The sequence below is a fragment of the Lycium ferocissimum genome, chromosome 1, assembly GCF_029784015.1.
Source record: "Lycium ferocissimum isolate CSIRO_LF1 chromosome 1, AGI_CSIRO_Lferr_CH_V1, whole genome shotgun sequence".
In the NCBI taxonomy this organism is placed as follows: Eukaryota; Viridiplantae; Streptophyta; class Magnoliopsida; order Solanales; family Solanaceae; genus Lycium; species Lycium ferocissimum.
Genome location: NC_081342.1, coordinates 60,758,956 through 60,771,546, shown reverse-complemented (window position 1 = coordinate 60,771,546; position 12,591 = coordinate 60,758,956). Strand labels below are relative to the sequence as shown.

General features: G+C 36.5%; 1 protein-coding gene across 1 annotated transcript in view; it reads left to right on the top strand.

The window, feature by feature from the left end:
- Positions 1 to 207: 207 nt before the first annotated feature.
- The window catches only part of LOC132056611 (mitogen-activated protein kinase homolog NTF4-like), a 31,600-nt gene continuing 19,216 nt past the window's right edge, over positions 208 to 12,591 (top strand). Inside the window, exons 1-3 of the mRNA XM_059448891.1 lie at positions 208 to 474; positions 852 to 981; positions 1,876 to 2,013. Coding sequence (XP_059304874.1) covers positions 251 to 474; positions 852 to 981; positions 1,876 to 2,013 — 492 coding nt within the window. The 5' untranslated portion in view covers positions 208 to 250. The remainder of the gene's footprint in view (positions 475 to 851; positions 982 to 1,875; positions 2,014 to 12,591) is intronic.

The following is a 12,591-nucleotide window of genomic DNA, read 5'->3' as shown; positions in this document are numbered from 1 at the left end:
TATTAATTCCAATTTAGATTAGAATAGGGGTATATAAAACTCCTTAAAATAAATTTGCTAAAATGAGATTTTGAGAACAAGTTTTCGGTGAGATTTTATGCATTTTATTCCCTATTTGTTTAACTTGATAAAAGACAAAAGCAAAACAACAAACAAGCATTTCTCTTCATCAACAATCATCTTTCACTTCACTTCAGATCTGAAAGAACAAATTTTCTCAAATTTGATTTCTAGGGTTTTTCCGTGTAAAATGGATGGTGGTCCAGCTCAGCAAACGGCCGACACCGTGATGTCGGACGCACCAGCGGCGCCGCCGCAGCAGACGGGGGTGGCCGGAATGGATAATATTCCGGCGACGTTAAGTCACGGTGGGAGGTTTATTCAATATAATATATTTGGTAATATATTTGAAGTAACTGCAAAGTATAAACCTCCTATTATGCCTATCGGTAAAGGAGCTTATGGCATTGTTTGGTAATATTTTCTCTCCCTTTTTCCTTAATTAACTACTCATTTTGTATTTCTAGAAATTGTTGGTGGGAAACCAAAATTGGTTAGGATTTGGTACATGTCTAGTTAGACTTTATAGATAGAATTATATAGGAATAAGATTTCCTGTCTTGAGTTAAATAGGTTTCTTACCATTATAAATAGGCCCCACATCGCACTTGTGGGATTACACCGGGTATGTTGTTGTTATACTATAAATAAGGGTGTTGCTAGCTAATTTTTATAGTGTAGAGAATTGTAGAGAGTATTCAGAGATTTATGAATAAAATATTTTGCTTCAAAAATTTATGTGGAATTTTGATTGATAAGACATTTGTTTTATGATTTTGTGATTATGATAGTTCGGCTTTGAATTCGGAGACGAATGAGCATGTTGCAATAAAGAAAATTGCAAATGCATTTGATAACAAAATCGATGCCAAGAGAACTTTGCGTGAGATCAAGCTTCTTCGACATATGGATCATGAAAATGTCAGTGAGTGATTTTTTTTTTTTTTTCGTTTTTCTCTTCATATAATTTACTCGTGTTATACTCCCTCCGGTCCATTTTAGTTGTCTTCCTTACTAAAAACAATGGTCCAAAATAGTTGTCATTTTAGAAAATTAAGATATAATTAGCTATTAGTTTCCACCTTTACCCTTACTCAACAAATGTGGGGAGAGATTTATATGGTGTAAAAGAGCATAGTATTAAATTGAGATCAAAGAGTAAATAAAGTTAATTTATTTACCAGTTTCAAACAAAAAAAAAAAAAAGTTAGTTTAGTCAAAGTACCTTTTAGTTAGTGTTTTTTAAGGCGTGCGAAAAAAAAAAAAAAAAAAAAAAAAAAAAGAGACAAGTAAAATGGACCGGAGGAGTTTCAATTAGATGGAATAAAGAGTTATTTTGAAACTATTCACTTGGCCCTTTGGGACATCTGATAGAATTGGAACAGTAGATATGTTGAATGTCTTCACTTGATTCACTGTTATCAGCTTAATGAACTACTTAAATGAAAAGGAAACAATGCTGCGTTGTGACTTAATGGAGAGAGCAAATGATAAATGGTTTGTTTCTGTTTATAAAGACATAAAGATTGAGTAATGTCTGTAGCTAATATCGCCCCATACAAAGTCTTGGGTTTCTTTTCCTCATTTTTTTCAGCTGAATGATACTGTAGATTAACTCTGTTTTAGTTTTAATTTGTGTGCAAAACTGCAAACACGGAATGCATATAAAATTATATATATATTTTTAAGTAATTGAGGGAGCTACTTAGATTTTACAACGGGAGTTAGATGCTTTATAAGAAGAAAGAGACTTTAGATCACATGGTGTGTGTATAAATGAAAATTATGAGGCTAATTCAGCATCTTGCCTTGCAGATTGTTGCGATCAGAGATATAATTCCACCACCTCAAAGAGAAGTATTTAATGATGTCTATATTGCATATGAGCTTATGGACACTGATCTCCATCAAATTATTCGCTCTAATCAGGGATTATCAGAAGAGCATTGTCAGGTACTAATTAGGATAATTTTGTTCTGCCATTTAGAGCATTACTGATATGGGATTATCCATTTATTTAGAAGCTTATAGAAGTGGTTCTTCATTAAAATTTAATTGGTTAACGTAACAAGTTTTTCAATTTTGTGTTGGAGTTGTTTAAATCATACTCCCTCTGTTTCAATTTATGTGAACCTTTTACTATTTGGGGAGTCTATGAGGTGCTTCTTTGACCACATTTTTCTTACGTTTTTTTAAAATTATTTGAATTATAAATTATCATGACTTATAATACTTTTTATGTAGTTTCTAAATATATAAATTTTATTTTACAAACTAGAAAAATCTATGTTAAAATTCAGGGTCAAAGTTATAAAATTTGACCCTCGTACTCCGAAAAGGTTCACATAAATTGAAACAGAGGGAGTATATCAATTCTTGTATTGTTGGGAGTAAGGACTACTCTGTCGGTATTACTCCTTTCTTCTTATGTTATCATTTTAACAGCTTTCACTTGTAGTATATTGTGTTTGAATAAGATTTCCCTTTACTTATGCAAGAAAAACTGTGTGGTATATTGTTTTCCAGAGTCGTAATGATCAATACTCATTGTGCTAGGTTACAACGTTTTAACATGAAACGTCAGCAATTAGCATTCTCTCATTCAGTGGAAAGGATGTTCATATATCCACTTTTTAAGTGCTGAAGTGTATGAATGTAACATGCCCTTTCTACTTCTATATTTCTTTGTTATAATTTATGGGATGAACTTCATTGGATAAGCAATTCTACTATATTCACTTATATCCAGTGGCTGGGGAGGGCTCGGAGTAAAAGATTTGAGGGTCTTTAACAAAGCTTTGTTGGGGAAATGGTTGTGGAGATTTGGGATGGAGGTCCAATCCTTATGGAGAGGGCTGATAGTAGATAAATATGGGGTGATGGAAGGGGGTTGGAGATCTAATGATATCACGTTGGCTTTTGGGTGTGGACTGTGGAAGAATATCATGAAGGGATGGATAGATTTTTATGAAACATCTCTTTCAGGGTAGGGGATGGGAGAAGAGTTAGTTTTTGGGAGATAAATGGTATGGAAACATTTTGCTAAAAGAATTGTATGGAAACATGCTGCTAAAAGATAGTTTCCGAGCATTTATAGGGTTTCATGTCAAGGGGAAACGGTAGTGCAACATAAAAGGGGGACTCAAAGGGAAGAAACGTTTTGGGATTTGAGGTTAAGGAGGGATTCTAGGATTGGGAGGTGAATGAGTTTCAAAGGAAGCTAACTTAATTCTATCAGCATTGCAAGACAGTTGATAAGACCCGATTCGATGAGATGGAAGTTGGGGAACAATTGTGTATTCTCTGTCAAGTCGATTTGGATTCCTAAGGTGCCGAGGAAGGTCTTTTTCACATGGTTAGCTGCTAGAGGGGTGATCTTGACAGCGGAAAACCTTAGGAAAAGAAAAGTTGTTTGCATCAGCTGGTGTTACTTATGCAAGGAGGCGGGCGAAGATGTAGATCATCTTCTTCTACACTGTAGCCAGGGCACAAGACTGGTGGGGTGTGTTTAGCTGGTTTGGTATGTCTTGGGCAATGCCGAGATCTGTGAAAGACCTATTATTTTGCTGGAAACCTAGAAGAAGCAGGAGAAAATGCAGGCATGGAATTTTGTTCTGTCACGACCCAAATCATGGATCATGAGGGCACCCACACTAACCCTCCCTGGTGGGCGAACCCTTCAGATAACTACCTTAATTTGATACAACATGCGGAATAAATACTTTTATTATAAGAAATTCCCAAAATCTGGTCTAGACTCATACAAGAGCTTCTAAGAAGTTTACAATTTGAATAGATAACGGACTAAAATCGGGATACGACTTCGTTTAAGGATAGAGAACAACGAGAAATCAAGGAGAGACTCGGGTTGCAATATCTCAAATAGCTCACCCAAACGCCTTTGACGAATGCCTCGAAACGGTCGTGAGACTCCGAACATCACCTCGAAAATAACTCTACACTCCATGAGTGTAGCAAGAGTAGTATGAGCACAACACAAGGCTCGTAGGTATCATAGGCCGACAATGGTTAGTTCACGCATATAAACAAGAAGCAACTAACAAGTAAGCAGATAAGTAATCAAACACAGTCCCAGCTCTAGCACATATGAAAGTCTAGTTGTACGATAATCACAAGGGATTTCAAATCTCAGGTTATAAGCCTAGGGGAAAATCTCCAAACCTCGAGTCCAGCAAGTCTCTAAAATAATTACTTACAACAACAACTCAATAATTCACAAATTAAAATCAATCAGAGAATGTGCCATGCAATGACATGTATAGCAATTCAAATGGAGTGCCTTGCAATGCAATGTCGTGCTATGTAAATGTTATGCAATGCAGTAGTCACCTCTCACGCTCCACTCTCGTACACACATGCTATGGCAATGCCTCATAGTCATGACCCATGGGGGACCCGCGAAGTCCATGTACCTTTCGGGCTCTCGGCGTGAAACCCTGAGGCTATCAATTTCTCTCAATCTCCGCAAAGACCTCGGAGTCTCTCTCGTCACTCTCAATCTCCGTAAAGACCCCTGAGTCTCTCCGTCACTCTCAATCTCCGCAAAGACGTCGTGAGTCTCTCTCGTCACTCTCAATCTCCTAAGAAAGACCCTCGGAGTCTCTCAATCACTCTCCTCACCATTAGGAAAACATAAAAGTAATATGGAAGCATGTCATGCATGATATCAGTCTCAACTATATCACCAATATGCAATAAACAAGTACAAGTCATATTATTGTCCATGGCTCAATAATCAATATTACCCTTCCCTTTCATAAGGTGAGTGAGCTAGTATGTGATAAGAATAAAACTAGGTGATAATTACATCACATAGCACATAGAATATGGGATGCATGCCTCGCATGAAATCAACCTCAATAATCACCGCATTTATAGGTTCCATAGATTCATACTAGGAAGTGTAATTCAATATTCAATTTCTCAGTAATAACCTTCCTCTTCCATATGACCAGTGAGATAACAAGAGAGAGGAAATTATATCAAGTACATGAAATCACAATACAGTGACAGCTCACATAACAATATCGCAATAATGACGATCCCTCGTAACAGTATCACAATAATGGCGACAAGCCCACGTAATGTATTCGACAATATCAACCTAGATGGAATTTACCTCAACACCATGCATGAAAACCTATCATGCTTTCCCCGTCAATCACTACTATTTACATACGTTTTGCTAACCGGAGTCTAGACATAAAGTAAACCGTAACCTACCTCAATGCCAAAAGTGTCACGAACTTTCACGCCAAAGCTTTTTCTTTCGAAGTGCTTCCGAACGGACAAGGTCTTTAGCGCTTATTCGTCACACAATACGTGTACGCCGCCCAATAATACTTCAACCTATATTAAGACGCCAACAACTATGGTTAAGCTACGGGGAGATTCAAACGTATTCTAACGTTAGTAACTCCTTTCTAGATGTTTAGGCGACGTTTTCTCTTGTATCTAAACCAAAAACATACAACCAATCCAACATCAATAATTATGTGTTCAATACCAATCCGGACAGCCCACACAATATTCTAAACAACCCACATTCATAACATGCAATAACGATTCACATACGGCTACGACATTCTCAAGTTACTTCTAATAGTTTGTAGCCTTAACGTTTGTATGTAACAACTTATAACGTACCCCATCCAACATACAATATGATGTATACTCTTAACTTATAATTATTCTTTCCAACTTTATGAAAACACAAGTCCAAAACAGTCCCTAACCAACAACACATCCAAAACAGTCCCTAACCGACAACATAACAATGTTCGGAATTCTTGCAAACGTTTACGAACATACTAAGCTAACCACATGCGATTTTTACACATAATTTCATGTCTTCTTTTCATATAATTTGATAAGTTATGACCACTATCCACAAGACAAGTACAACATCAATTCATACGCAACTACGCTATATCGTCATTTCTATAATCCTTACAACAATTCTCAAACGACTTTAGTTTCAACCCCAATCATTAAACACCTTCATTTCCATCATAAATTTCATGATAATAACAATCAAAATATCAAGTAAAAATAGTTCACTAACTTCCTCACAAAACAGTCCACACATGGTTTCAAACATGCTTCAACATCACTCACATAAAATCATAGATTCACTTTATTTTCATACTAACACAACTTCACCTTTAACCTCCCAATTCTTTTCATTCTTTTTTACCTTGAGATCTATGATAGTAACAACCATAAGTACCAAAGAAAAATCAGTCCATCAATACCACCAAACATTGCCCCACGGCCACAACAACATTCCAACACCAATGTTCATGATTTTATGCATGCATTTCATGTTCATCAAGTTACAATCATACTTCAAAATCAACACCTATAACCTCATGGTTATTATCATGTTCCAACATCAACACACCTTATTTCATGCATACAACTTATATTCACACATCTACATCACCCTTAATACATGAAAAGAAAGTTAGATCTTAACTTGACAACTTGACTTCTACTGGCCAGAGTTGGTGACTTGAGATGGAAATGATTCTTGTTGCTCCAAAGACTATCTTCACGTTTTAGGGACCTTCTAAAGGGTTGAAACACCTTGGAAAATAATTTTTGGATCAAGACTCAAAGGGCTCAAAAATCAACCCTTGGCCGAATGCTTCTCTCTCTAGGCTTAGGTTTTCTTTCTTTGTGTTGTGTAGTTGAAATGAATTGTGATGGGCGATTTCTTGGTCATTATTTGGTTCAACTTTTGATGCCTACAAGTTGGTCACATGCTCCACTTATGGCATGATTCATTCCATTAACTTTACACTTAAAATTTTCTAATTTTTTTTTCTCTTCAACTTTCGGCTAAGTGTGTTGGCTGATTTTTCACCTTTGTTTCCTTTCTTCTTTCTTTTCAATTGTTTACAAGACAATATCATGCGTGGTGAATGATTCACACACTACCCTTTGTCCCTTGTAATCATTCCAAGATGAATGATCCATATTTAATGTGAAATGATCCCTCCACCATGTTATGTCTTCCTAAAATAATGTATACTTTTATAAAGTAATGCATGCTTCAATATTCAATTGCATGACTAACCTTTTCCTCCTCCAAATTTCGACTCTGCGTCGAATATACATGTATATTTCTTCCAATTTATTTGTCCACAATATAATGAAAGTGTAGTGGATGAATCACATTTAAATGTATATTTGTATGTCTCCCATAATAGTCTTATTTAAGATGACTTTGAGTCATCTTTTGGACATGGCATGTTAATGTTCATACATTATTTTAGGAAGACATAACATGGTGGAGGGATCATTTCACATTAAATATGGATCATTCATCTTGGAATGATTACAAGGGACAAAGGGTAGTGTGTGAATCATTCACCACACATGATATTGTCTTGTAAACAATTGAAAAGAAAGAAGAAAGGAAACAAAGGTGAAAAATCAGCCAACACACTTAGCCGAAAGTTGAAGAGAAAAAAAAATTAGAAAATTTTAAGTGTAAAGTTAATGGAATGAATCATGCCATAAGTGGAGCATGTGACCAACTTGTAGGCATCAAAGTTGAACCAAATAATGACCAAGAAATCAGCCATCACAATTCATTTCAACTACACAACACAAAGAAAGAAAACCTAAGCCTAGAGAGAGAGCATTCGTCAAAGGCGTTTGGGTGAGCTATTTGAGATATTGCAACCGCAGTCTCTCCTTAGATTTCTGTTGTTCTCTATCCTTAAAGTAAGTCGTATCCGGTTGAGTCCGTTATCTATTCAAATTGTAAACTTCTTAGAAGCTCTTGTATGAGTCTAGACAGATTTTTGGGAATTTTTATAATAAAAGTATTTATTCCGCGTATGTTGTATCAAATTAAGGTAGTTATCTCAAGGGTTCGCCCACCAGGAGGGTTAGTGTGGGTGCCCTCATGATCCATGATTGGGGTCGTGACAAGTTGGTATCGCAGCTTAGGTTACCCTGGCCTATAAGTACAAGAGCAATGTCTAGTAGAGTCCTACTAACATGGGTGTGTTGCGCGCCACACTTATAATTGGGAGGCTATGGGACATCTAGGAAAATTGATTCTTTCATTATTTCGTGCTACTTCATTCAAATTGGTATCTAGTTGATCCCAATTGGTATCTCGAACTCTCTCGTTTTACCTTCTTAGGATGATGAGAGCTCGTCCTTAAATTCTCGTGCGAACGGTTGTTTCGACATGTTGTGGTAAAATACGAGTTGTGTTGTCCTAATTTAGATGCATGACTAAGTTCGGTTTCTAGCTATGACTTGAGGTTTCAAACCGTGTGGAGTCGTGATTAGGCTCGTTATTGTGAGGTTGGTTGAAGAGATGGGAGAGGTGATTCATAGGGTCATAGGACCTCTATATTTATAGTATTGGGTTTTCGAAAGAGGCAAGAATGCATTTATGGCTTAATAAGAGCGATTTGTTCGATGATATGATCGGTTTTGGGAAGCGTATAGCAAAGTAAGAGTTCTTATGGTATTTTGGTAAGAGTGTTATTGTGATGATGTGACAAAGGCGTAAAAAAAAAAATATATATAAATATATATATACACGGTTAGTTAGATGTGTACGGTTCGGTATAGTTAAGTAAGGGTTGGTTATTCATATGTGAGCACCCTTTTGAGGACTATTGAATAAGGCATGGGTCAATGGAATTATTTACGGTAACAGAATGATGATGGTGTGACTAGTACTAATGGTGAAATACTTTTAGATATCAGTGATCACGTTAGTGAACTTATGAACTAAGGAGAAAGGGGAATTATTTCCATTAAGGATTTTTGGCAAGGGTACTTCGACGAATATGAGAATATTAACAGGTTTGAGCAGCGAGCGGTCGTTTGAAAATCGATTATCTTTTTGACGTATCGTCCATTCTAGAAGCTCCGTAGTATTTATTTTGACATAACACAAAAAATTGAAGTCAACGGATATCATTTGATCCACTTTGAGAGAAGGTTTCATTATGAAAATTTTGGAATTCAATTATTTGAATAAATTATTTATTTTGGGGAAACGTGTTCGATTGGCGATTTGAAGATTGTTAGATTTGAAATATTATTTATGACCGTAGAAATTGATGGAGCTAATTTTAGAGTTCGTTTGGTTAGCTTTTGATAATTAAAATGGTTTTAGCATTAAATATGCCTCTTTATGGTGAAAAGATGGTCACGGAACGAAATAAGACTCGGATTCAAAATTTATTGATTCTGTTAATATTGATGTTTATGGCTTATGGGGATTGGTGGTGTCATTCCCGAGGAGATCGGATGAGAATCGAGAGAGAAGAAAATATAAGTTTTGAAATTTTGAAGTTCTAAGTTGAGCGAAAAGTTGACTTTTGAGTAAACGTGGCCGAAATTGAATTCGATAGTTCTTTTAAGTCTAGAATGTGATTTATGACTTAGTGCCGAGTCGTTGGTTTGGTTCCGTAGAGGTTCGGGTGTGATTTGAGTCAACGGCCGAGAAACCGGTTAAGTCAAGAAATTTGAGTTCACCTTGATAAAAACGGATCAAAATGATCCCGTTTGGATGTTTGAGAGTTCGAATGAGGTTCGTATGATGATTTTGGACTTGTCCACAAACTTTGATTTGATTCCGATGAGTTTCGGACGTATTCGGGTTGTATGATGTTTGTTTTTTTTGTCCCGACGTCGTTTTGAGCAAAGGGTACCATAATGAGCAAACCACCTTTGTTTTGTGTTTCGATTGAACCGTTAGATCCGTATCGTAATTTCGGAGTCAGGTAACAAGTCTCCTCGCGTTTCGCCATCGTATGAGGGAGATATGACAATTTTACTAAAGGAATTCACTGCTAGTTTTTCTGGTGTAATTTTGCTTAAAAGTTGCAAAATTGCTACTGAAATTCGTATTAAAAATCTGCAGTCTTTCCAAAAACTTTAAACCACCATATCTCATTCATTATAAGGTCAAAGGCGAGTGATTCAAAAGCCTAACTTGAGTGAAATTTCACAAGGAATCCATGGAAGCATCAAAAGCGAGTTTTGGGATCGGTTGGCACGAGAAACGAGGCAGAACAGCTGGGCATTTTTGTTATTAATGTTGCTTTGGGGTTTCTCATAATATTGAAAGCGTGGACTTAGGAGAATTCAAAGGCGTTCTCCAAGTTCCTTCAATGGAGTAAGGTCTAAACCATAATATAGGTATTTCCCCTTGATTCAATTCCTAGTTTAAACTTTAATCCGGAATTTCTAAAGTAGAAATTGGGGTTTATCCATGAAAAGCGGGTTTGTGGATTCCGTTGAGTTAAAGTATGATTTAATTAATGGGTTACGTTAGTACTTCGGGTAGTGATTTAAGGTACTATGGTCGCAAGAGGTTATAGGGTGATCGGATGGTGTCCTACGAACTTGGCTGCGTGTATTCGGTGGTATGCTTCCGCATTGTGATTGGAGGTGTAAGTAAGACTTAGGATTAGCAAGGCCGATTATGAGTGGATCAGTTTGTTGGGATCGCTTAAGGTTGCTCCGCTAAAGCAAGGAGTCTTTCCTGGCAAGAGTATGTTGTGGTTTCGGGTTGGTCTTCATGTATTCCTAAGAAGTCGTGGTACGAAGAAAATTTAAGAATCTTCGAAAGAAGGGTTAGTGAAATCAGAATACTTTACCCGAGTTCGAGTGGGCAAGGTTTGCGTCTTATTCTAAGGTTGGTGTGGTTCTAAGGAAAATTGTGGGCCTATCGATAACGTTCATAGGTTTGGTTATATAGGATTAGAACATTTCGACAAAAGCAAGCTTGTATTCGAAAACCGAGGATGGGGAAAATTTGAATTTGGAAATATGAAAATTAGTCTTTTATCTAAGTTAGAGGGAGTTCCGCTAGTAAGGCGAGAGAGAAATGTTTATGATGCGTTAGTAGAGGTTTCCCGCATTGTCCTATTAAAGATTCTTTAGTTACCGTCGCCGTTCATTCCTCATGTCGCTCGAGGACGAGCGATTGTTTAATTGGTATCCGATGTAACGACCCGTTTTGGTCGTTTAGCACTTTTAGGCCTAATATTCCTAAAACACCCTTTTCGGTCTAATCTTGCCGTCTATACGCGATAACGGGTGATTCGGTTATTTAATTGACGAGTTTTAGTCCTCATTTTGACATTCGAGGACGAATGTTCTAAGGAGTGGGAGAATGTTAGACCTCGTATTTTATACGTCGAGTTATTCGCGTAAAAGAATCAACGTGAGATAGAAACTTCGGATTTTAATTTCTAAACTAGAACTAATCGGTTACAAATTTTACTTAGTACAAGAATGTTGTTGGAAATTAGGAACTCTTAATTGTGGTGTTAAGTTAAAATTAGTAACAATGAGCCAATATGAACATTAACATGCATGTCCAAAAGATGACTCAAAGTCATCTTAAATAAGACTATTATGGGAGACATACAAATATACATTTAAATGTGATTCATCCACTACACTTTCATTATATTGTGGACAAATAAATTGGAAGAAATATACATGTATATTCGGCCAAGGAGCTGAAATTTGGAGGAGGAAAAGGTTAGTAAATGCAATTGAATATTGAAGCATGCATTACTTTATAAAAGTATACATTATTTTAGGAAGACATAACATGGTGGAGGGATCATTTCACATTAAATATGGATCGTTATCTGGAATGATTACAAGGGACAAAGGGTAGTGTGTGAATCATTCACCACACATGATATTAGCCTGTAAACAATTGAAAAGAAAGAAGAAAGGAAACAAAAGGTGAAAAATCAACCAACACACTTAGCCGAAAGTTGAAGAGAAAAAAATTAGAGAATTTTAAGTGTAAAGTTAATGGAATGAATCATGCCATAAGTGGAGCATGTGACCAACTTGTAGGCATCAAAGTTGAACCAAATAATGACCAAGATCAATCAGCCATCACAATTCATTTCAACTACACAACACAAAGAAAGAAAACCTAAGCCTAGAGAGAGAGCATTCGGCCAAGGGGCTGATTTTTGGCCCTTTAGTCTGATCCAAAAATTATTTTCCAAGGTGTTTCAACCTTTAAGGTCCCTAAAACGTGAAGATAGTCTTTGGAACAAGAACCCCTGCTCCAAGTCACCAACTCTGGCACAGAGAAGTCAAGTTGTCAAGGTAAGATCTAACTTTCTTTTCATGTATTAAGGGGGATGGGAATATGTTTAGCATGAAATGGGGGGGTTGAGTTGGGGAAAGAAAAACCATGAGGTTAAGGGTTTTAGAAAGATTGAACTTGAGAAAGTATGCAAAAAACAGAAATTGGGGTTTGGGAATGTTGTCCGTTTGGGGGGTTTTTTGGGGTATTGAGGGTGATTTTTGGGCATTATTTGGTTAATTTGACCCCGTTGTCAATGTCCCAAATGGGTATTATTCCATTAACTTTCCTTAAAATTTTTAATTTTTTTTTTTTTTACTTTCGCCAGTGTTTGATTTTTCATTTTTTTTCCTTTCTTTTTTTTTCAATTGTTTTAAACAATATCATTTTTAAAATTCCCCCAC